The sequence below is a fragment of the Leptodactylus fuscus genome, chromosome 7, assembly GCF_031893055.1.
Source record: "Leptodactylus fuscus isolate aLepFus1 chromosome 7, aLepFus1.hap2, whole genome shotgun sequence".
In the NCBI taxonomy this organism is placed as follows: domain Eukaryota; kingdom Metazoa; phylum Chordata; class Amphibia; order Anura; family Leptodactylidae; genus Leptodactylus; species Leptodactylus fuscus.
Window position 1 is genome coordinate 1370854 of NC_134271.1, and position 26276 is coordinate 1397129.

Sequence of the window (26276 nt, forward strand, 5' to 3'; positions counted from 1 at the left end):
CTTCTCCACCATACTGCCCCTTACTACAGAGACTTCGCTCCTCTCCGGACAACCAAGGCAGAAATCTATTCCTATTGGTTGTTCTACAGAGACTTGACTGAGCATGTGCGTCCACCAGGCTCATAGGTGGTCATGCATACTGATATACACTGTGAACAGCAGGTGGCGGTATAATATGTAGTTATATGTCATAACTCCATACCAAAAATACTGTTCACCCGAGGAACATACATGAGACTGGGGAAAGATACCAGCGGACAGACATTGCAGCCTATGACTTTCATCAGGTGGGACAATGTGACAGGACAGCACCAGGAGTAGAAACACATGGCTGTGGAGAAGGGCAGGATCATTTAAGTGAACGTTTGGAGTTATGACCAATAGAGGCCAGTGACAAAATGGCGGCTGCCATGCGTTTCCCCTCCTTGTGGAGTCACCATCACATTCTCCCACCTGATGAAGGTCAGAGATTGAAATGTCTACGTAATGGAATATCTGCGCACAGTTCTCAAGACTAAAAAGAATGAAATACTAAAGAGCATGGAGGTCAGGAGAACAGGGGGTCAGGAGAACAAGGGGTCAGGAGAACAAGGGGTCAGGAGAACAGGGGCTCAGGAGAGCAGGGGGTCAGGAGAGCAGGGGCTCAGGAGAGCAGGGGGTCAGGAGAGCAGGGGATGGGGCTCAGGAGAGCAGGGGATGGGGCTCAGGAGAACAGGGGCTCAGGAGAACAGGGGCTCAGGAGAGCAGGGGGTGGGGCTCAGGAGAACAGGGGCTCAGGAGAGCAGGGTAGTCAGGAGAGCAGGGGCTCAAGAGAACAGGGGCTCAGGAGAACAAGGGCTCAGGAGAACAAGGGCTCAGGAGAACAAGGGCTCAGGAGAACAAGGGCTCAGGAGAACAAGGGCTCAGGAGAACAAGGGCTCAGGAGAGCAGGGGGTCAGGAGAGCAGGGGGTCAGGAGAGCAGGGGGTCAGGAGAGCAGGGGGTCAGGAGAGCAGGGGGTCAGGAGAGCAGGGGGTCAGGAGAGCAGGGGGTCAGGAGAGCAGGGGGTCAGGAGAGCAGGGGATGGGGCTCAGGAGAACAGGGGCTCAGGAGAACAGGGGCTCAGGAGAACAGGGGCTCAGGAGAACAGGGGCTCAGGAGAGCAGGGGCTCAGGAGAGCAGGGGCTCAGGAGAGCAGGGGGTGGGGCTCAGGAGAACAGGGGCTCAGGAGAGCAGGGTAGTCAGGAGAGCAGGGGCTCAGGAGAGCAGGGGCTCAAGAGAACAGGGGATCAGGAGAACAGGGGCTCAGGAGAACAAGGGCTCAGGAGAACAAGGGCTCAGGAGAACAGGGGCTCAGGAGAACAGGGGCTCAGGAGAACAGGGGGTGGGGCTCAGGAGAACAAGGGGCTCAGGAGAGCAGGGTAGTCAGGAGAGCAGGGGCTCAGGAGAACAGGGGATCAGGAGAACAAGGGCTCAGGAGAACAAGGGCTCAGGAGAACAAGGGCTCAGGAGAACAAGGGCTCAGGAGAACAGGGGCTCAGGAGAACAAGGGCTCAGGAGAACAGGGGCTCAGGAGAACAGGGGCTCAGGAGAACAGGGGCTCAGGAGAACAAGGGCTCAGGAGAGCAGGGGCTCAGGAGAGCAGGGGCTCAGGAGAGCAGGGGCTCAGGAGAGCAGGGGCTCAGGAGAGCAGGGGCTCAGGAGAACAAGGGCTCAGGAGAACAAGGGCTCAGGAGAACAAGGGCTCAGGAGAACAAGGGCTCAGGAGAACAGGGGCTCAGGAGAGCAGGGGCTCAGGAGAGCAGGGGCTCAGGAGAACAGGGGCTCAGGAGAGCAGGGGATGGGGCTCAGGAGAACAGGGGCTCAAGAGAACAGGGGATCAGGAGAGCAGGGGCTCAGGAGAGCAGGGGCTCAGGAGAGCAGGGGCTCAGGAGAGCAGGGGGTCACGAGAGCAGGGGGTCACGAGAGCAGGGGGTCACGAGAGCAGGGGGTCACGAGAGCAGGGGGTCACGAGAGCAGAGGATGGGGGTCACGAGAGCAGAGGATGGGTTCAGGAGAACAGGGGCTTAGGAGAACAGGGGCTCAAGGAGAGCAGGGTAGTCAGGAGAGCAGGGGGTCAGGAGAGCAGGGGGTCAGGAGAACAGGGGATCAGGAGAACAGGGGCTCAGGAGAACAGGGGCTCAGGAGAACAGGGGCTCAGGAGAACAGGGGCTCAGGAGAACAGGGGCTCAGGAGAACAGGGGCTCAGGAGAACAGGGGCTCAGGAGAACAGGGGCTCAGGAGAACAGGGGCTCAGGAGAACAGGGGCTCAGGAGAACAGGGGGTCTGGAGAATAGGGGGTCTGGAGAACAGGGGGTCTGGAGAGCAGGGGATGGGGGTCAGGAGAACAGGGGATGGGGGTCAAGAGAACAGGGGCTCAGGAGAACAGGGGGTCAGGGGTTGGAGACACAGGGAATCAGAGGTTTGGGGTACACGGGTACAGAGGCTCTGGGGTTGGGCATACAAGGGCTCTGGGGTTGGGAATACAGGGGCTCAGCGATTCAAAGGTTTGGGGTACAGGGGCTCATGAGTTGGCCACTGATCTCTCCATGTGATGCACCTTGTTTCCATACCTCCCATATAAGTGTCTGAGATGTCCATATTGTCTCATTATAGGATGAAACGGTCATAAAATCCTCAGTAAGCTGACAAAGCCGCTGATAACTGAGCCCCCTCCCCTCCCCCAGTGCAGATGGTGTCAACATCAAAGCAGAAATTATAACCCCCCTCCACCACCACCCCCCACCCCCGGCCTCTCGCTCCTACCTCCATTCTTTGCGATGGTCCTGAAACACCTCCAAAAAAGACGCAGAAATGAGGCTCGGTTGTGCGGGGTGCACTGGACAAAGGCGAACTCTCTGAAGAGGACGTGGGTGCCCTGAGACACGCTGGAGAAGCTGCGGAGGGACACAAGAGATGGCGGTTACCTGACGGACACATCATCATCATCATCAGGAAGGGAATTAGGGTCTCACTGACGCCCCCTGCTCAGTAGTTCAGAGTGGGGGAAGGGAAGTGACAACCACTATGTACATATTACTTCATTACCACTCCCCCACACCACGTTTATGTACAGTATATAGATACAGAGTATCAGCAGTGAATCGCTTCCGGTGAAGACGATAGGCCACGATATTCCAATCCACATATTCGGTGACCTCTGGTGAAGTCCATTGGAAGTGCCGGGGACCTCCAGGGCCATCACATAACACAGAAGATACCATCTGCAGAGGACTTATTCTTCGGAGACAGCGCCCCACTATGGTTTTGGGTGGGGTAATCCCTAATATACTGTTTAGTATAGGAGTAATGATTATTCCCAGGGTTCAGGGAGAGATCACCTGGTTAACCCTGAGAGTGCTGCTCCCGTGTGATTCCTCAACACCTGCAGTGCTATGCGCATATTGTGATGGGGCGGACATGAAGCACAAGCCGTGTGTGTAGAGTGCGGCCTATGCGGCTGCCCGTGCCCCGGGCGGAGATACACGCTTCAATAAGCTCCATTGTCTTCAGTTGTTTTAAAATTAGGAGTGGGCGCCGCGCCAGGGCAGGAGAAACGTTTAAGCAATGGCAGAAAGCTGTAGACAAGTAACATAAAAGGTCATGAGATGCCAGGTACCAGCCCTAAGCCTCGCTCCACCTCGTGCCAAGTCAACAAGTCCTGACTGACTCTCCGACAAGAACATCGGCGTCCTAGTCAGAGATTTCCCTCAAGGAATAACGAAGAAGATTAAAAAAACACTGTAAATTATCAGGAGGCTGAAACAAGAAACCCCAAGTAATCTGCCCTAATGAGTCACGTGACAAACGTACACGGATAAGTCACGGCAAAAAAGAGCCACTATAGAGCAAGGTCATGTCCACCCGCAACTCCGAGGTCATGTCCACCCGCAACTCCGAGGTCATGTCCACCAGCAACTCCGGGGTCACGTCCACCAGCAACTCCAAGGCCATGTCCATCCGCAACTCGGGGGTCATGTCCACCCGCAACTCCGGGGTCACGTCCACCCGCAACTCGGGGGTCACGTCCACCCGCAACTCGGGGGTCACGTCCACCCGCAACTCGGGGGTCACGTCCACCAGCAACTCCGGGGTCACGTCCACCAGCAACTCCGGGGTCACGTCCACCCGCAACTCGGGGGTCACGTCCACCAGCAACTCCGGGGTCATGTCCACCAGCAACTCCGGGGTCATGTCCACCAGCAACTCCGGGGTCATGTCCACCAGCAACTCCGGGGTCATGTCCACCAGCAACTCCGGGGTCATGTCCACCCGCAACTCCGGGGTCATGTCCACCAGCAACTCCGGGGTCATGTCCACCCGCAACTCCGGGGTCATGTCCACCCACTACTATTGAAGTCTGCAAACTAAAATGTGAGTGATAAATTTTTATATATTGCCAGCCTATCCATTCACATGAATGAGGGCTGAGCTGTAATACTGTGGTACTGACACTACACAGTGTACTGAGCCTTCTGCAGGGTGCTGGGGTCCCGCTATATCTCCCCCAGACTCCTGAGCTATGTGTAGTGTATATGTGTAGTGTGTGTGATGTGTATATACTGTATATATAGTGAGGAGGTGACAGGTAGGGTGCTGGGGTCCCGCTATATCTCCCCCAGACTCCTGAGCTATGTGTAGTGTATATGTGTAGTGTGTGTGATGTGTATATATATATATACTGTATATATAGTGAGGAGGTGACAGGCAGGGTGCTGGGGTCCCGCTATATCTCCCCCAGACTCCTGAGCTATGTGTAGTGTATATGTGTAGTGTGTGTGATGTGTATATATATATATACTGTATATATAGTGAGGAGGTGACAGGTAGGGTGCTGGGGTCCCGCTATATCTCCCCCAGACTCCTGACCTATGTGTAGTGTATATGTGTAGTGTGTGTGATGTGTATATATATACTGTATATATAGTGAGGAGGTGACAGGCAGGGTGCTGGGGTCCCGCTATATCTCCCCCAGACTCCTGAGCTATGTGTAGTGTATATGTGTAGTGTGTGTGATGTGTATATACTGTATATATAGTGAGGAGGTGACAGGTAGGGTGCTGGGGTCCCGCTATATCTCCCCCAGACTCCTGAGCTATGTGTAGTGTATATGTGTAGTGTGTGTGATGTGTATATATATATATACTGTATATATAGTGAGGAGGTGACAGGCAGGGTGCTGGGGTCCCGCTATATCTCCCCCAGACTCCTGACCTATGTGTAGTGTATATGTGTAGTGTGTGTGATGTGTATATATATATATACTGTATATATAGTGAGGAGGTGACAGGTAGGGTGCTGGGGTCCCGCTATATCTCCCCCAGACTCCTGAGCTATGTGTAGTGTATATGTGTAGTGTGTGTGATGTGTATATATATACTGTATATATAGTGAGGAGGTGACAGGCAGGGTGCTGGGGTCCCGCTATATCTCCCCCAGACTCCTGAGCTATGTGTAGTGTATATGTGTAGTGTGTGTGATGTGTATATACTGTATATATAGTGAGGAGGTGACAGGCAGGGTGCTGGGGTCCCGCTATATCTCCCCCAGGTCTCTGACCTATGTGTAGTGTATATGTGTAGTGTGTGTGATGTGTATATACTGTATATATAGTGAGGAGGTGACAGGCAGGGTGCTGGGGTCCCGCTATATCTCCCCCAGGTCTCTGACCTATGTGTAGTGTATATGTGTAGTGTGTGTGATGTGTATATACTGTATATATAGTGAGGAGGTGACAGGCAGGGTGCTGGGGTCCCGCTATATCTCCCCCAGGTCTCTGACCTATGTGTAGTGTATATGTGTAGTGTGTGTGATGTGTATATACTGTATATATAGTGAGGAGGTGACAGGCAGGGTGCTGGGGTCCCGCTATATCTCCCCCAGGTCTCTGACCTATGTGCGCTCCGGGGCAGGTCGTGACACTATATTGCTCCTGTGTTGTTGCTGTGGCTGGCAGTAAGCCACACCTATAGTTAGGTTATCCGTTCTGTCTAGTTAGTGGCTCGGACGAGCAGGATTTTGTTTTTGCCTGAAGTTCAGGCTGGATTTTGTTTTGCTGATTTTGTGCCTGACGTGAAGGTTTCTTTCTTGTCCTGTTCGCTGCACGTTTCGTGTCCCTGACTCTTTGGGTCCGCACCACTGCTGCTACTGAGCTGCAATCCCCACAGTATACAGAATGTGAATTTATGTTGCAGGTTTTTCCTTAATTTGTAGCGTGAAGTCATGAATTACACATGTGACCTATATGTCCCATGTATGACCGATAGCGAATACCCTGAAGTAAATCCCGCTATACCCCATGAGCGATTAGGAGTGTAGTATGTGCTGACACACACAACACGCAGAGCAGGACAATGGCCTGAAAATACTTTCGGCTGCAGTAAGACTTAACCCCTTTGCAGCTGACAATGTACAATCCGGCTCTGCCGTGATGACCCTACTGGTGACAAAGAGGCCATTGAAAGCTCTTTATCCCCCTCCTCTTGTTTTGTTAGGCCTGGAGAGGTCAGTATGTTAAAAGGGTCTCTGGCTCATCTGCCCACGGGGTCCACTGTCAAACAGCCCAAAACAGAGACTATCCCTTTGATCAGGGGGCACAGCGGGTGTGCAGTAAGTCAACCCTCCATTGTAGTGTGCAAGGCATGGGGCAGCGTCCCCTCCCCCAGGTCAGACTCTATAGAGAGAGGAGTGGTAGGAAACAGCCCAGAGAATAGACGGCGGCGGCGGGTGGGTCGGGGGTCCGGGGTGATTAGGGCTTTCTTTCACTGCTGCTTTGGCAGGCACAGCCCGTCCTGTAGAAGCCATGCTCGCTAACCCACTTCTTGACAGCTGTTGGAAAGGACTCAAGAGAGGAAGCAGATCTAGTGTGAACAAACACGAAGCTACATACCTGAGAGCTGGTGGTCAGGGCCGTCCCCGGGCGCTGAACCCCTGCGAGCGGCCGCCGCCGTTTACTCAGCCTTCATTCCGTTCCATAAGCTCAGTGCAGAGAGACATGTTCATCCTGTACTCACAGGTATTTGGAGACGTCCGCCTGTCATCGCTGGGACATTGTATTACCTGCACCCAACACACTGCCAGGCCTAGGGGGCGCTGCTTTATAGGGTGGAGACCAGCGGGTATAGGGAGTCTTATACACCAGGCAATGCTGCATGGGAAAAGGTATGCAAATTAGCTCTCCTCCAGGAGGAAGGGAACCGCCTCTCTAGTGCCACCTACTGGAGGCATCTGCATGTGTGTGGGGCCCCTAATGGTAGAGGAGAAGGGGAAACCCTACATTCCCAATCCTATTGAGGAGCCGTCCCCACAACTGTATTTAGTGGTTTATTCCCCCCCCCTCCCTGCTCAGAAGACATGCATGCTCAGCTGAGTATAATCAGACATGTCACACCCATTTAGGGTTTAGTCTACAACACCAACAATCGCAGTGCTGTACAAAATGGCCTCTTAAAGGGATTTTCCTTAGCATAGGTCATGAACATCTGATTGTTGTGGATCTCACATCCAGGACCCCGCAGATCAGCAGCACTCAGGTGACCACTTCACAGGTTATGTTACATCGGGGTCATTGGTCACATGGTTTGTTTGCAGCTCAGTCTCATTCAAGTGGATGGGGCTGAGACGCAGTAACCAGTACAACCAGTATACCATGTATGGCGCTGTGCTTGGTGTCCAGTGAAGAGGCCGCAGCCTTACAGTCTCTGGACCTCCACAGATCAGCTATTGATGACTTACCCTAAGGATTTCCACAGAGATCTGTCATGGCGGCCATTCATGGGTTAGAGAATCTCGCCGTTAGAGACAGAGAGGTACAACGGGCAGAGCGGGGACTCGCTCCTACCACCTCCCCAGTGAATTGTGGGATCCTGTCATTGTTGTGGTCGCAGCCGCTAATACTCCACTGAACATGGCCGCCGCCCCTGGAGGAGATACAGGTTCCTGAGGAATGTGGCGGCCGAGATAAAACAAAAGCAATGTCATTATGTTATAGCCTCGGCGCTAACAAATACTCTTCAAATAGCCGGAGGGGCCGAATTATAGCGAGATCCTGATTTATAGGCAGGCACCTGCTAAAACGGCCGCCCTCCCCTGCAGTGCCCTCTCCCATCAGCTCCCCCAGCTCTGAACACAAAGCCAAGAGGATGTGTCTCTGCAGATTCGGAAGCTGGGGGGGGGGGGGGAGGTCACCAGAGGGCAGGTGAAGGGGGAACAACACCGGATCGTATTATCAGCCCAGGCAGGGGGGCCATGAGAAGAGGCGCACCTGCTGACAGACAGGGCACAGGGGCGGACAATTAGGACACTATACTCCAGACCTGCGTTATCAAAGCCCATCAGTGGTGGGACCCCCAGCAATCTGAGACCACCTGCATAGGCGAGGACTTGTGGTGGTCCTGCATGATGGACCCCACCAATCTGCAGAGCCGGAGGGATGACATGAAAGGCTCCAGGGGTTCAGGACTGTCCTATATAACCCCAATCTAATAATAGAGGGTTGTCCGATTAATAGGCCAGAGACACAGCCCATAGGGGGGAGGGGGTGGACTCATGGGGGGGGGGGGGGGGTCATCTGTTAGAAAGCTACAGGATATTGCTTGTAAGGTGGAACACGAAGGGTCAATCTTATTAACCTCTTAATTAACAAGTGCCTAAGACACAAAGCAAGTGTAACCACTAATCTGTGCCGTGTGATCTCAAGTCCTCGTCTTCTTATAGACAGCCCGGCTGCACGCGTTACTGGTGAGGGGGGAGCGGGCGATTGGTGTACATGTCACTTATGGGCACGGTAAGGAGAAGCTGAAATCCTAAATTTAGAAACCTCGTCTCTACTCCGGACAAATAGGGAGGACATTGGACTGTGCAGATCACCAATCAGGGTACATAAAGGGGTGTTGTGGGGCTCGGGATCGGTCTGTGATGGGTGGTCTGACAATAAGGACCTGACCGGCTATACCACGTGTATGGGGGCCCCTTGTTATAAGAGGTCCCTGTAAGGGACAGACATGCATGCTCGGCAGAGGCCATAGGGCAGCCAGAAGACATAGATGTCAGTAGTATGAAGCGCATTCCCCTGTGACAACTGACAACAAAGAGAAGGGTGTCAGACTATACTGCACATAGAAGAGTTCCCTAACTAAGGTCATACGTTGCGAGGTTGGCTGTGCCACAATCTGCTGGTCCCGTACAACGCACCATCCCTGCCAAGGACCTGACCAATGTTCTCAGCAGAGCGGCCATTTTAATTCCTTCCTAAGTTCAAGGGCTGCCTAGAACAAAAGGCGCTTCTTCTGCTCTCGGGGTAACGTGTAACTACATTAAACGCTTCCAATGCCCTGAAGGTGAATCTGCGGGAACATCAAACAAGTGACCTGGAATCCAGCCGGCGCAGGCATGGGCTCCGGAGAAGAGCAGGCCCTAAGGGGGATACGGAAGCCGGCTGCTTCAAGATGGCGAGGGCAGAGATGAGAGAAGCCATACAGAAGCTCCGAATACCTGAGCCAGCCCCGGTGCCAAAGGATCAGCGGGAACATGAAGAACATGCTGAAGTGCACTGAAGAACGCCTGGACGGGAAAGAAAGGCGACTACGTAGCGGTGCGGAGACAAGTACGGTATGTGCAGGACAGATACACGACCGCCTGCAGATACCTGCCAGGGTGCAGGGGACCAATGGGAGCAGAAACTTACCTGTGTGGCCACAAACCCATGAAGCTATACAGAGAGAATCAGATCTTCATAGATATGTAAGTCAGTCTGCAAGTGCACTGGGGGAGGGGCCTAATCTGCAGGAGCGGCCTGCAAACAACTACAAGTGCTTCAGCTCCCCCTCCTGCCTGATCATGCCCCACCCCCAGGGAAACCCTGCCAACTAGGCCTGCCTCCAGTGCACTTGCAGGTCACATGTCCGTGCTGTGACATCACACCACTCTTTTATCGCACCAGTCATTGACTGCACAACTTCTTTTATGGGGTTTTCGAGGATTTCAGTATCGATGTCCTATGATTAGGTTAGTCCTTGACTATCAGAATAATGGGGGGGTCTGAGCCCTGACAACCCCTCTGATCAGCTGTTGGAAGAGTCTGTGGTGCTCCAGGACAGACACAGCGCCCTCTGATTGGTAGTGGCCATGAATGGTACTACAGGTCCCTTCCAATCACCACCTTTAAGGATTTAGATGGATTTTTGGTTCTGCATTAGTTTCTTAATAAATTTCTCCAGTCTGTGCCTGGTCCTAATAATGCACTGACTGAATGGTGGCCTACGCCAAGGACCTGGGGAGGCCTCGTGATGAAGAAGAAATACTCACTAGTAAGAAGAAATACTCACTACTCCGAGAAGAAATAAATACTCACTACTCCAAGAAGAAATACTCACTAGTAAGAAGAAATACTCACTACTCCAAGAAGAAATACTCACTAGTAAGAAGAAATACTCACTAGTAAGAAGAAATACTCACTACTCCGAGAAGAAATACTCACTAGTAAGAAGAAATACTCACTAGTAAGAAGAAATACTCACTAGTAAGAAGAAATACTCACTACTCCGAGAAGAAATACTCACTAGTAAGAAGAAATACTCACTAGTAAGAAGAAATACTCACTACTCCAAGAAGAAATAAATACTCACTACTCCAAGAAGAAATACTCACTACTCCAAGAAGAAATACTCACTACTCCAAGAAGAAATACTCACTAGTAAGAAGAAATACTCACTACTCCGAGAAGAAATACTCACTACTCCAAGAAGAAATAAATACTCACTACTCCAAGAAGAAATACTCACTAGTAAGAAGAAATACTCACTACTCCAAGAAGAAATACTCACTACTCCAAGAAATAAATACTCACTACTCCAAGAAGAAATACTCACTACTCCAAGAAGAAATACTCACTAGTAAGAAGAAATACTCACTACTCCGAGAAGAAATACTCACTAGTAAGAAGAAATACTCACTAGTAAGAAGAAATACTCACTACTCCGAGAAGAAATACTCACTAGTAAGAAGAAATACTCACTAGTAAGAAGAAATACTCACTACTCCAAGAAGAAATACTCACTACTCCAAGAAGAAATACTCACTACTCCAAGAAGAAATACTCACTAGTAAGAAGAAATACTCACTACTCCGAGAAGAAATACTCACTACTCCAAGAAGAAATAAATACTCACTACTCCAAGAAGAAATACTCACTAGTAAGAAGAAATACTCACTAGTAAGAAGAAATACTCACTACTCCAAGAAGAAATACTCACTACTCCAAGAAGAAATAAATACTCACTACTCCAAGAAGAAATACTCACTAGTAAGAATACTCACTACTCCAAGAAGAAATACTCACTACTCCAAGAAGAAATACTCACTAGTAAGAAGAAATACTCACTACTCCAAGAAGAAATACTCACTACTCCGAGAAGAAATAAATACTCACTACTCCGAGAAGAAATACTCACTACTCCAAGAAGAAATACTCACTACTCCAAGAAATAAATACTCACTACTCCAAGAAGAAATACTCACTAGTAAGAAGAAATACTCACTACTCCGAGAAGAAATACTCACTACTCCGAGAAGAAATACTCACTACTCCAAGAAGAAATACTCACTACTCCGAGAAGAAATACTCACTACTCCAAGAAGAAATACTCACTACTCCGAGAAGAAATACTCACTACTCCGAGAAGAAATACTCACTACTCCGAGAAGAAATACTCACTACTCCGAGAAGAAATACTCACTACTCCGAGAAGAAATACTCACTACTCCGAGAAGAAATACTCACTACTCCGAGAAGAAATAAATACTCACTACTCCAAGAAGAAATACTCACTACTCCAAGAAGAAATACTCACTACTCCAAGAAGAAATACTCACTACTCCGAGAAGAACTTGGCAATGCTGTTGGGTTCAACCTCATCTTTTTGTTCCAGTAGTTGAGCGAGAGCATCTTCCATATATGTCAGGACATGTCGCTGGGCTGCAGAAGAGACAAAAAGTAGACAAAGGTTTACGTAAATATCTTATTTATATGGCACCAACATATTCCACAGCACTATGTCTCTCTCTCTCTATGTCAATGACCGAAGCATATATATATATATATATATATATATATCTATATATATATATATATATATATATATATATATAAGACCAGGTATGTCCTGTATAATGCTTCACTTCTACTGGTGCACTAGGGGAACACCAGGATCACAGCAGAGGTGTGTGCACAGAGACCGTATGCAACCAGTGCACAGAGACCGTATGGCAGTCAGTGCACAGAGACCGTATGGCAGTCAGTGCACAGAGACCGTATGGCAGTCAGTGCACAGAGACCGTATGGCAGTCAGTGCACAGAGACCGTATGCAACCAGTGCAGAGACCGTATGGCACAGAAACTGTATAGCACACAGGGACCTTATGGCAGTCAGTGCAAGGAAACCATATGGCAGTCTGTGCCCGGAGACTGTATGGCAGTGCACGGAGCCTATATAGAACAGTAACTGTATAGCACACAGGGACCTTATGGCAGTCAGTGCCCGGAGACTGTATGGCAGTGCACAGAGACCGTATAGCACACAGGGACCTTATGGCAGTCCATGCATGCAGACCTATGGCAGTGCACAAGGTTCATTCAGTGATCTGTGAAACAGCAAAAAAAAAAAAAAAAAAAAAAAAAAAACCAGGACATGTGAACAGGCCTATAGGTTGTGTTTTTTGAGAATAGTTTACACGGCCATCTCTTCCATTCATGTGAACAGGGCTTTACAATGGCACAGGGAATGTGTTGTAGAAAAAGCAAAACAAAGAAAACCTGCAAAATCTCAGCTGAATATTCGGCTTCTTGGGTTATTTTAGAGTCCCTATCAGCCGCTTGCTCCCCTCTCGCTGCCCCTGGCCATTCCTACCACGTGGTGGGCCACAAGGTACTGTCATGTATCACTTACTTACGTGACCTCCATATTTGTACGACCTCCAGACCTTCCTCTGCTGTAATAAATTAGCGAGGCCCGAGCGCCCTCCTGGACTGCGCCATTAAATCAGGCGGAGGAAGGATAATAGTGACGCGCTGCTACCGGCTCCTCGCCATTTATTGCATTCATTATACGGCAACGACCCTGGAAAATTCCTAAAGTTCTTCATTCAGCCTCCCCCCCCCCCCCCCCAACCTCGGGACATTGTCCATTCAGGATAAATCTATTATTTACACAGATAGGGTTAACGTGACCAGAAGACGACGAAGCGTCCTCCAATTAGAAAACCACTTGTCATATACGACGAGAAGAAACGGTGATATAGATTATTAACTAAACCTGTTTCCACTTGTCAGGCATTACATTATACATACTAGTCTATGGAGAGGGGAGGGGCCACAGGAAAGACACCCTATAGAATTCGTTTTTATTTCATCCTCTTTAAAAAAAAGGGTCAAACCTTGACCATCGGGGTACAGAAGACGGAATGATGCAAAGAAACAAACAGCGACGATCGTTTCGTGCTTAGTGCACTTCGTCAGGCTGACGAACATACGTACATACACATTGGACAACTGACTATCTAATGTGTATGGGGCCCCCAAATCTCCCCTGAAGGGATGGCCATGTTGGATCTCAACATACCTGATCCTATTGTCTGCTGACAGAAGTGTTTAGCCGCAGCTTTCTTCCCTCCCCGCATTTAGTACATGTGCACACCCGGCCATATCAAGAGTGCATGTGTATGGAGTGATCAGAAGAGATGTCTGTTAGCCACCAGGTATATAAACATCAACATATATAATGTGAATAGCCAGTCCTGATCCTGAAGAAGGGGTGACCAGATGCAGAACCGTCTCATTTGTGGTCACATAACGTCTTAGTACTGCCGCACATCACCCGGGTAGGTAGACCATTATCCTGTCCCGATACCTCACGCTCTTCATGGTGGCCAGGGGCACAATCACATTTTTCATAGACAAATACCACAAAGAAAAACCATCTCTGGAGGACTCGGACCATTAATGGATTACATGGACGTCATTAGTCCAGCAATGTCTGATATCTGCTCTCGTGGCACTGCGGCAAGGCTTGACGTTACGATCCCACATCGCAGGTTCTTCTGCTGCCGTGATCCACAGGACGATGGGGAAACCTAAGAAGAAACAGGTAATCCTGGCAAGTTCTTTTACAAAAATGTGACCGGATTGTGGCCCCCACCTGGTAGCCATGGCTTGGCCCAGTAGGTTGTTTGACAACCTCTCTCATCATGGTGGGCTTATTGGGCGGACCTTCTCATCCAGCCACCATAGTGTGGAGGAGACTGCTCTCCATCAACCAGATTGTGGGCGGTAAGAAGATCAGGCAAGTGGAATAATCTTATAAAACGTGATTGGACAAAGTGATGAGAGAGCAGCCACTTAAGACGTGATTGTGTCTGATAGGATAATCCTCCTCCTAATACCTGACACCTTCATTTCTTATGGATCATGTGATCATGCGTGTCTGGGAGCGGAGCAGTAATTATGACATTAAGGTAATTATCTTCTTCTTGAGACTGAACTCTAGTGATCGGGCAATCTGTCCCAGCGTGCCGCAGCAGGAAACATGGCGGCGTGCACATTGAGCAACACGGATTAACCAAAGATGTCCAACAGGTCAAAGCATCGAGACTGGGCAAAGACCTGCAAGAGGGACGGCAAGGAAAGTAAGAAGAGAACCAACGGCAGCGAGATCTTATAGAGAAGAAATGGTCGTCTGGATAGGTGAGGATCCTGTACATGTAAGAAGGGAGTGCAGAGAGAGGACTGTGCAGGCCTAACTCTATATAGCTGCACAGTTCTCTCTATGATCGCCACAGTGATTCAGCCACGCTCTGCCTGATCATTAGGAGGACAGTCTGTGGTGAGGGGCTCTGTGGGCCACCCCTATACCCCACTAATCCTAATACACCCCTAGGAGCAGACAGACAATTGGTGTGGATATATCACATTATAGAAAGGATCGGAACACTAAATTACCGTAACCAGGTCCCGTACAGAGTCTGCCCCACTGGCACATTAGTCTACGACTACTGCACACCGAGAACAGAGGCCCACTCAACCGTCATGGTGGAAGTCTCAGTACTAGTTTGGTACTTGTAGTGCTTTTATGGTGCGACTCCTGGCTATTTCCTATCTATGCTGCACCTAACTCTGAGTTCCAAGCACAGCGCCGCACATATCATAGAGGTTGTGTTGGAACGTTTGTCCCTGGTGCGACTGCCGCTCTTGGCATGTCTGACAGAGCCCAGAAGTCCGGCCGGCTGCACGACGCCGCCATATTGCTGCTGGTCTGTCATAGGAGTGCATGTGTGATGTGACTAGTGGCAGGGCATGACTGTGACCTTCCTGTGACATGTAATCAGCGGCCCGCACATCGCCCGCACTCGCACATCGCCCACCACTCCCACATCGCCCACACTCGCACTTCGCCCGCACTCGGCCCCTCATTCACCTCCTCACATTTCCCTCTTTCCTTCGGCTCCCACCTCTTGACAGCCAAGGAGCTGAAATATTACTTGAGGAAGTAAAGATTAGCGGAGCCTGCTCAGTGTTAGAGGCCACGCTCAGATCCTGTTCCAAAACCGCCGCTGTGTCGCAGCTGTCAGGGGGCTCTGCTTAAAGAGAATGAACTTTTATTGCATTCTGATCTTAAAGGGAGTGTACGCCAACAATGTCTTCTGAACGTCTTATACATTGTGGTGGGGGAGGTTAGTGAAAAACTAAAGGCTGCGACACAAAGAGACCAGGGGCCGCCACACGGAGAGACCAGAGGCCGCCACACGGAGAGACCAGGGGCCGCCACACCGAGAGACCAGGGGCCGCCACACCGAGAGACCAGGGGCCGCCACACGGAGAGACCAGAGGCCGCCACACGGAGAGACCAGAGGCCGCCACACGGAGAGACCAGAGGCCGCCACACGGAGAGACCAGAGGCCGCCACACGGAGAGACCAGAGGCCGCCACACGGAGAGACCAGGGGCCGCCACACGGAGAGACCAGGGGCCGCCACACGGAGAGACCAGGGGCCGCCACACGGAGAGACCAGAGGCCGCCACACCGAGAGACCAGGGGCCGCCACACGGAGAGACCAGAGGCCGCCACACGGAGAGACCAGGGGCCGCCACACGGAGGGACCAGAGGCCGCCACACGGAGAGACCAGAGGCCGCCACACGGAGAGACCAGGGGCCGCCACACGGAGGGACCAGAGGCCGCCACACGGAGAGACCAGAGGCCGCGACATCTCCCGTAGACAGCACATGGAGAACACAGGAGATTCTGCTCCATTTCGCTCTCACTCAGCAGCACCAGATAGGATAAGACTTGGCCTCTCCTCTTCCCTAAACCTCTCCATAGACTTCAATAAGCACTTCAGTGAGCAGACAGTCCATCTTGGGAGATCAAGACTGATTCAGTAGAGTGAATTTTTAGTTCATTACTATTTTTTCCGTTTTCACCCCTACTATAAGGTATTGTAATATAATACATGTTGCACATTACTAAGACCCCGGGTTCGCACCCAGATGATTTCCTTCGTCCTCCCTCCGTTCCTCTAGGTTGCGATTCTCACAGAGTACGGTTGATAGATGACCTCACGAGGCCGAGCGAGTGACTGTGGGTGGTCACGTCTGCCCCGGGGTGTCCGGCACATTGTCTGCACATTTGTTGTCCTCCAGCAGGCAGTGAAAGCCGAGATGAGATGTGGGAGTCTTCAGAGACTCGCAATGAAGCATTTTTTTCCTCCAAGATGTAATGTCCGTGTAATTGACTAAACTAAGGACTAAAAATAGGTTGTGGAGAAGATTCCTGTAGGGCGGCATCAATAGGGCCCGAGCTGTGCCTGACCATGAAGCATTCCAGGCAGGGAGAGGTGCCAAAATATCCCAGCAATGGGAACTAAGAAAGCCTCAAAGATGGGCCGCGACAGATAACACTGTGGGGCTGAGCATTCGAGAGACGCGGACTGATCCCTCACAATACACCAACAAATCTGCTGCAAACCCCTGGCCCAGTGTCTGTACCCCCTGGCACAGGATTCCGACTCTTCTACCCCAACATCAGCCCCGGGGCAGAATCAGGTCGCCATACACACTGAACGGTCCGGCCGAGATTGGATGTATATTAGTCAAACCCACCAATGTGTGCCCAGCTTAAAGGGGCAGAGGTGAGAACACCACAATCCTCGTCCAAGATGGAGGAGGGGAATTTACTAAACATACATATAAGACAAGTAGCCGTGCCCTATTACATAAGCGCCCCTTCATCCTCCTATAGGCCTGCTGGCCCTCGGCTGGTCCATGGGGGCCGGGGCTGACCTGTGAGGTGAGGAATGTGCGGCTGTCACCAATGCCGCTATTTTAGATCACACACGGCCTGGAAATAAACAGTCTAAGACACTGCCGAGTGGGGCAGGACATGGCCCGGAGTGGGGCTGAGCCCGGCCGTGCTGGAGATCAGACCTCAGCGCTCGCCGCACATCTCTCGGCAGGTCGGAATCACTGACATACTGCAGGAGATAGTGCTCAAGTAAAGCGTCTTTCTACAAGTCTGTGTCGTGTTCCTCTGTTATTCCTCCTGGGAATCTAAGAATAAATTAAGTGTTACAATTCCCCATGTAAATGGAGTCTTCTAGTGACCCCCAGAGACCCCCTGACATTAATGGGGCCCATTGGGTCCATTGTTAGCGAAGTCACATGACTGGATGAAATAGTCACGATGGAAGGAATTTTCCCCCGTGATGGTAGACGGACACCAGACAGACCGGCCTTAGATGTGAACACGGCCTTAGATTATGAAGACGCATCTGACGGAGAAGAAAACTCAACTGGAAATTTATTCTTATATTTCCGATGGGAATAACAGAGGAATAAGAGAGGCCTGATAGGGAGTTATAGTCTAAGCCGGAGACTATAGTGAGTGAGGGGTAGCCGAATCTGAGCCCCTACCCCTGGAGCAGCACACACTGAATGGCCACTTTATTAGAGACCCAGCCCCTCCACCATTATGGACATTACAGCCATGACCTCGGAGCGCACATGATAGATCGCACCCATATCGTAACAGCTGCAAAAGGAATAGAAATTCCAGAAACATCTCAAGCAAGGAATTGGCGCCCACGTGGGGTCTCCCCTGATATATTCTATAAGGACCTGAGAGTGACACACGGACCCGAGGGCGGCCTTCAGCACGGCTCTGACAATCATCCTCTGTCTCCATGTAGCCTTCAATTCTATGGCTTGTTATCTGAGAGGAGACAGCGATGGGGGCGAGCAGAGAGACGAGGACACCAGCGCACGGTCTGAGCGGCCATGACGGGGACTCGCTGCATGGACTCCACACAAACACACACCTGTTCACTAGTGAAATAGGAAGCGCTGATAGATAAAAGCTGCGGCTGCCTTACAGAGCGGGCTGAATGCTTCCCCTCAGGCGGGGGCCATGTCCTCATGTTCTCCTGATAACCTCCAATAATACAGGTTATCAGAGTCTTCTATGGTGGTCACACTGGTAGATCATCCCGGGCACCAAACAATGGAGGCAAGACCCAGCAGCTGGCTACCTGAGCTGGTACTGCACATACGGCGGCCATTGCCATTAGTCTAGAGGTGCCCTTACATCTCCCCCAACACCCCTATACATATACATGCTGTACATGGCTGAGTGTGCATGTGGATTCACTGGAGAAGGGATAAAGCCCTTGTGGAGGAACAAGCACATCTCCGCGAGCTCCAAACACATACGATAATTGGCCGAACTGTCCAAGGTTGCTGGGACTACCCTTGTATCACATGTAAGACGGCCAGAAGACGACTCCGACCACAATCGCTTTAGTCAATGAAGGACGTCATCGTCTGGAGATGAGCTGCCAGATTATAGGATTATACCCGATCATCGCCAGAAAGATGGTTTGTCCTTAACCCCATGTTACCGAACATGTGCGGAACGCCAAAACTAATGTAACGACCAATATGGACTGAATATGTAGGGCTGCATCGGTGGAAGCATCGGCCATCACATAGTCAATGTCCAAACATCCACCAGCCCACTTCCTTCTAATGTGCGTGGCCACCAATAAGATTCACTGCAGACAAGGAGACCAATGATACATATACATGGATGTCCATGGCCAGGAGGAACAATCCAAAAATCAACAAGGTCCAAATCATCAGCTTGTGATTCTTCCCAAACCCACAAGATTAGACGTCCAGGTCTTCCTGATGGCTGACATGAACGCCCAGGTCTTCCTGATGGCTGACGTGAACGTCCAGGTCTACCTGATGGCTGACATGAACGCCCAGGTCTACCTGATGGCTGACGTGAACGCCCAGGTCTACCTGATGGCTGACGTGAACGTCCAGGTCTACCTGATGGCTGACATGAACGTCCAGGTCTACCTGATGGCTGACATGAACGCCCAGGTCTACCTGATGGCTGACGTGAACGTCCAGGTCTACCTGATGGCTGACGTGAACGTCCAGGTCTACCTGATGGCTGACGTGAACGTCCAGGTCTACCTGATGGCTGACGTGAACGTCCAGGTCTACCTGATGGCTGACGTGAACGTCCAGGTCTACCTGATGGCTGACGTGAACGTCCAGGTCTACCTGATGGCTGACGTGAACGTCCAGGTCTACCTGATGGCTGACGTGAACGTCCAGGTCTACCTGATGGCTGACGTGAACGTCCAGGTCTACCTGATGGCTGACGTGAACGTCCAGGTCTACCTGATGGCTGACGTGAACGTCCAGGTCTACCTGATGGCTGACGTGAACGTCCAGGTCTACCTGATGGCTGACGTGAACGTCCAGGTCTACCTGATGGCTGACGTGAACGTCCAGGTCTACCTGATGGCTGACGTGAACGTCCAGGTCTACCTGATGGCTGACATGAACATCCAGGTCTACCTGATGGCTGACATGAACATCCAGGTCTACTTGATAGGAAGCTGCGCTGGATCAATAGGGACCATAGAGCGGTCTATGTCAGAGCAGACGGGACCGGTACCCTCCATGTCAGTCCTTCCTAACCCTTGTTATATACTATACCCCATACTGGTTTTGTACAGTCTGCCCTTGTCATGTTTGATGGTTCTCCTAAATATCTGGACATTACTTCTAGGATACACTGACACAGGACAAACCATGGTCTCCGACTCCTCCATTTCTCCACCTGCTGACTCTGACTCCTTCAGACAGCCATGGGTTAATGTTAGAATCTCTATGAAAGTAAAACTGTAACAATGTATGTAATTATAGAAGATGGATAATTATAGGATAAAATATATGGCAATCAGAGATGAGCGAGTACTATTGGAATAGCACGCTCCATAGGAATGAATGGACGCAGCCGGCACGCAGGGGGTTAAGCGGCCGGACGCCGGCAAAGTCTGCGTGCCGACCGCTTCCATTCATTCCTATGGGTGCATGCTATTCAACATGGGAGTTTCCAATAGTACTCACTCATCTCTAATGGCAATTAATCATTTTATCTTGAAGTCTGTCACTTTTTCTGTCCCCCGACCTCCGACCCCGGGTCACGCCACATTAGCATCTAATTATCTAAAAACACAAAAAATAAACTAAATCTGTCCAAAAAATTCATTTCTAAAATGTAACCACAAAAGTCAGTGAAGACTGGCCTAGAAAGGACTAGCAATGGTTTATATCTGGTCTATACATCGGGGCACTTGTCTACAGGCCGCACAACAAAGGGCGAAGAGACACGTGAAGGCCACAGCTCTGACCCACGGAGGGGACTCCGGACCACAACGTCACGTCTGAGACCGGCCCAAACCACCTGAGACCGAGGAAAAGATCTGCATGAAAATCCCCCAAACCCTGATATGGAATCCATGTAAGAGGGATCAGGGATAAGACTGAACTACTGCTGAGGACGGGGCCAAGGGACACCCATGGGACAGGCTCGTACCACAAATTAGACATAAGGAATTGAAGAGGCCGTGGATCGCTAGAAGGGGGAATATGTTATTACACCAAGACCACGAGGTCCCATAGATAAGGTTAAGGTCCTCATATACCATTAGCTGACAGTGATTCCTCCAATCCACCTATATACATGCATGCTGGGCTTAGCCAAGTATGAATGGCCACAGAATAAAGACACTACGAAACGTCTCTGATAGGGGCAAATCTACCCGAAACACAAGGATCAGGTGCTGAGATGAGAAGATTCATTCCCCATACATTATCTGTGGGGGTACTTGTGTGACCCTCCTCTAATGTCTATGGGGGGTCTTTAGTATATACACTTCCGAGGATACAATGAGATCTGACAGACCAAGTCCAATCTAGGCGGACCCTTACCACTTCCTAGTATTCATCTATGCTCGATGACCATGTCCCATGATCCCACGTCTACTGGACAGGACAGAAACGCGATCAGATCAGACGAACATAAGCAAGAGAAAGCCAAGCATCGAGAAAATATTCCCGAATATCGCCCAATTTTCATTGGCAGCGTGCTGAAGGTTTACGCAATAAAACAATGGCCACCATGGAAGAAAGAAGAGAGAGCGCGAGAGAAACATCTCTGGACACCGTGTTCCCAAAGAACTGCAGTGTGATACAAGCGGCCATGAAAGGAGGCCGAGCGGTGGCAATGGAGATTGGTAAAGACTAATTACTGCCCTTTACATCCACCACAAAACAGTGTCAGGAGAAGCCTTCAAGGAGTCCGTGTCCAGCATGTGCGATGAGGCGAGCGCAGCGCGGCCAGGAGAGGGCTCCTCGCCTCGCCCCCCTTCTGCTGGTACAGCTACTCTGTAGGAGTTCATTTTATTTCAGACTCGGAAGAATCAAGGTCTTTTTTTCCTGCCAAGTACCGAGACGCTCCGTCGCCTCACAATCCTAACTCAGGGACCCTTTTCAGTTCTGTACTGAAAGGCTTTAATGGCGCTGGCACTGAATATTCGGGGGCCTTACAAGTGTACAAGTCTCGCTCGCAAGTGCTTTGATTCTAATGGTGCGTGTTCACATGTGCAGAGCTGGCAGGAAACGGCGCAATCAAAAACGACCAAAACAATGCAAAAATAAATAGATCGCCCCTAAGATAATAGTCTGGCGCTATCCGGGCTAGTAACCCTGCACTTGCTAAAGGATCGCTGGGGTCAGAAATGCGTTGTGTCATATTCATTATCCGAATTTCAATAAAGGAAGTTTTTCCAGATTTACATGGGTGAGCGCTGTATTTTAGCCGGTGTTCCGGTCCAGGCTGGCCCTTCCCTCCTTGGTGTCTCTCACGTCCCTGTGATGTCCATCAGCTGCGGCCCCGCTCCCTGGCTGTGACCCTTCCAGGATCTACATGATTTGGGGTTGTTGTGATGAGCAGACATCGCTGGTACCCTGACATATTACACGAGGATCGGCTCGGTCTCAGTGTCTGATCCCTGAGGGCCCAATCTCCGCTGATCAGGAGGGTTCATTACGTGCCTTTCCTACGAGCGCCGTGTGACATGTTGTATCGACAATACTCAGTCCATATAAGAAGGCCTTGGGCCTAAAGCCTGATCTCGATGGCTCCAGAATCTCCGACACATCCAATGTCTTGTACAGTCAATGACTCTCCAGACTCAGATAATCGGTTTGTTTTAGGTCTTTACTCGTGTGAGACGTTGCGGTATCATGTCAGTAAGATTAGTAGCGCGCAGGCCTCAGATCTTCTCCAATGTCCACGGCCGGCGCTTTTATCTGTCGTATCGTTTTCTTCTACTTAAGTTCAATGAGAGGAGTTGTAAGAGATACGGGGAGGGGGCGCAGCACAAAAGCTGGAGGGTGTATGAGGCCCCAAGTATTTGTTTAGTTTGGTCACTGTAGATGTATAACACACAAACCCGTCAGTCATGTCCCTGGTGGGCCCCCGCCCTCACGTCTTACCTCTAAAGCCAGAGCCCCAGGTGTAGCTTTTAAGATCAGAGAGAAGACGAGAGAAGAGCAGGCTCGGCAAGTCGTGCACATGTGATGGGATGGCCCGGGGCCGCCGCGGCCTCCTCTATGGGATTGTTGCTTTATCACAATTACCTGTAATCTCCCTGCCAGATAATGGTGTTAACAAGAGCTCAGGCCCTACAATAGGACAGCTGGGGACAGGACCCCCCCGCGCCCGCTCGCTCGCAGCCGCCCAATGAAGGACGCTTTGAAGAAAGAGAAAAGCTTAAAAGACTCGCAAGAATGAAAATAAAAGAGAAGAAATCTCTTGGCAAACAGCGGGTTTTCTTCTGTAGTGTTCTTGCAAAGTAAACTTTTGCTGGGCGATTTGCAGGCGTCGATGACAGGGATCCGACTAAAGCGCCTGTTATCATAATAACCGTCTTTAATGATGACAAATGGGGTTCAGCTCAAAGAGGCGCAGAGGATGGTGGCGTGCTGTGGGAAAACTTCAGAGGAGACGACATGTTCATCCAGAGAACAAAGACCATGAAGGGCGCAGATAAGAGGAGTGTTTACTGGGACAGGAGGGAATGGAGACAGTCAGTAATGGGAGACAGTCAGTACACATGGGTACCCGAGGAGACACACGTGGGACATCAGCCCGTCCTCTGCAGGACAGCTCATTACAAGGTTTACACACTGAAGATTAAATCACTAACTATCAGTAGTTGGAACATACAAGGGCTGAACGCCTCAGCCTATAGATCTAACCCAAAAGATCCAGACTTCATAGACAGACTAAAAAACATAGACATTCAAATCCTCCTAGAGACATGGACCCGGGCAGATGACGAGTCCCTAACACCCATGGGCTACAAGGAATTCTCAGTGCCCGCCCAGAAAAATAAGACCACCAAACATGGCCGCCACTCAGGAGGCATACTAATATGGTACAAGGAGGAGCTCAAAGAACACGTAAAAGCTACCAAACGTGGAACTAATCACATATGGATAAAAATAAGCAGCTCCATCCTCAGCGGCCAGCAGGACATCTATCTCTGTGCAGTATATATGCCCCCACCAGGGTCCCCCTACCACCACCCCGACACTTACGAGGTCCTACAAAGGGAAGCCGTCCACTTCCAACCCAAAGGCAGAGTACTAATATGCGGAGACCTGAATGCAAGGACAGGCACAGAGTTAGACTACCTGCCCCCGGACGACAACCCACATACGCACGGTAGTGAGATCCACCACCCAGAACCCACACAGACAAGAAGAAACAGCCAAGACAGAATTGTCAACAAGAGTGGGAGACAACTGCTGAACATGTGCCGAAGCCTAGGACTGTACATAATAAACGGACGTACCACAGGCGATCCCAGAGGACGCTTCACACTAAACTCTCAAGTGGGCAACAGCGTGGTGGACTATGCCATTACAGACGCAGACCTGTCAGACATTGAAGACTTCACAATCGCACCTGACTCCCATCTATCAGACCACAACCAGATCCTACTATACATGAGAACCATGAACAAAACACCCACACATGAGCCCCAACAGTCCGGCCTCTACAACCTACCAAGACATTTCACATGGGCCAACCACCAGGCCATAGAATATACCAACGCAACCAACCGACCCGAAATCAAGACACTGCTCACAAACTTCCATACAAACACCTATCAGCCAGACCAACAGGGAGTCACCAGAGCTGTGAAGGATCTCAAGTACATCCTACAGACCACAGCAGAACTAGCAGGCCTGAAACCAACCAAACCAATAAGACAAACCAACAAACAGTCCCACAAATGGTTCCACAGCGACTGCAGAGCACTACGCCATACCCTAAGAACAGCCTCCAACCAAAAACACAGGGACCCCAACAACAAGGAGGTGAGGGAAGCCTACAGCAATCTATGCAAGCAATACAAGGGCACCCTCAGAGAGAAGAAACAGAGGGACCTCTCCCACAAAATACAGCAACTAGAGGACTCCCTCCAGGACAGCTCATTCTGGGAGACCTGGCACCACATGGGCACAAAGCCCAAGAAAAACTCTCTCCACATCCAAAATGGCAATATCTGGCTCAACTACTTCAGAGGTCTCTACAAAAACATCCCAGAAGAAGAACTAACTCCAGAACAGCAACAGATAATCACCAAACTGAGGGACATGGAGAAAGTCATCAAAGACTTCCAGAACCCTCTGGACTCGCCAATCACCATAAAAGATATACAGGAAAGAATTGTCCTGCTGAAAGGCAAAAAGGCCAGTGGCCCTGACGGCATCCTACCAGAGATGATCAAATACAGCCCTCCAGCAATACACGCGGCACTGGCAAAGCTATTCACCCTCGTGCTCAATGCTGGACACTTCCCCGAAGACTGGAACAAAGGGCTCATAACCCCCATCTACAAGAATGGGGACCAATATGACCCCAACAACTACAGAGGGATCTGCGTCAGCAGCACGCTGGGGAAACTGTTCAACAGCATCATCAATAACAGAATCCTCACCTTCCTCACACAACACGGGGTCCTCAGCAAGAGCCAAGCAGGGTTCATGCCAAACCACCGCACCACAGACCATATCTACACCCTGCACAGCCTCATCAAGACGCACGTCCACAACACCAGAAGAGGCAAGATATTCGCCTGCTTCGTGGACTTTAAGAAGGCGTTCGACTCAGTATGGCACCCAGGCCTACTTCTAAAACTCCTAGAGAGTGGAATAGGAGGAAGAACGTACGACGTCATCAAGAGCTCCTACACCGGAAACCAGTGCAGTGTGAAGGTGAATGGGAAAAGGACCGCATACTTCCAACAGGCCCGAGGGGTCAGACAAGGCTGTAGCCTGAGCCCAACGCTCTTCAACATCTATATCAATGAACTGGCTACAGCCCTGGAGGCCTCACCAACCCCAGGCCTCACCCTGAACAATCGAGAGGTGAAGTTCCTGCTATACGCCGATGACCTCCTACTCCTGGCCCCCACCGAGAAAGACCTCCAAGAAAGCCTGTCAGTGCTGGAAAAATTCAGCACCACATGGGCCCTACCCATCAACCAGAAGAAGACCAAAGTCATGGTATTCCAGAAGAAGGGCCACAATAAAGCCTCCACCACCCCACAATTCACACTGAACGGCTCCACACTGGAGAAAACCAACAGCTACACCGACCTGGGGCTGGAGCTCAGCCAATCAGGAAGCTTCAAAGCAGCAATAGAAACCCTGAAAGCAAAAGCCTGCAGAACCTTCTACGCCATCAGAAGACAACTGTACCACCTCAAACCACCGGTGAGGGTCTGGCTGAAGATATTTGACGCTGTCATCTCCCCGATCCTTCTCTATGGCAG

The 26276-nt window shown here is 50.6% G+C and overlaps 1 protein-coding gene across 4 annotated transcripts in view; it reads right to left on the minus strand.

The window, feature by feature from the left end:
• Positions 1-26276, minus strand: part of CSTPP1 (centriolar satellite-associated tubulin polyglutamylase complex regulator 1) — a 101197-nt gene that overhangs the window by 62552 nt on the left and 12369 nt on the right. For 3 of the 4 annotated variants that reach the window (XM_075280744.1, XM_075280742.1, XM_075280743.1), the window contains exons 2-3: positions 11889-11991; positions 2784-2914 (exon numbers count right to left, since the gene is read on the minus strand). In XM_075280744.1, the coding sequence (XP_075136845.1) occupies positions 2784-2914; positions 11889-11991 (234 nt within the window). The remainder of the gene's footprint in view (positions 1-2783; positions 2915-11888; positions 11992-26276) is intronic. The other variant, XM_075280745.1, reaches the window with a different exon arrangement.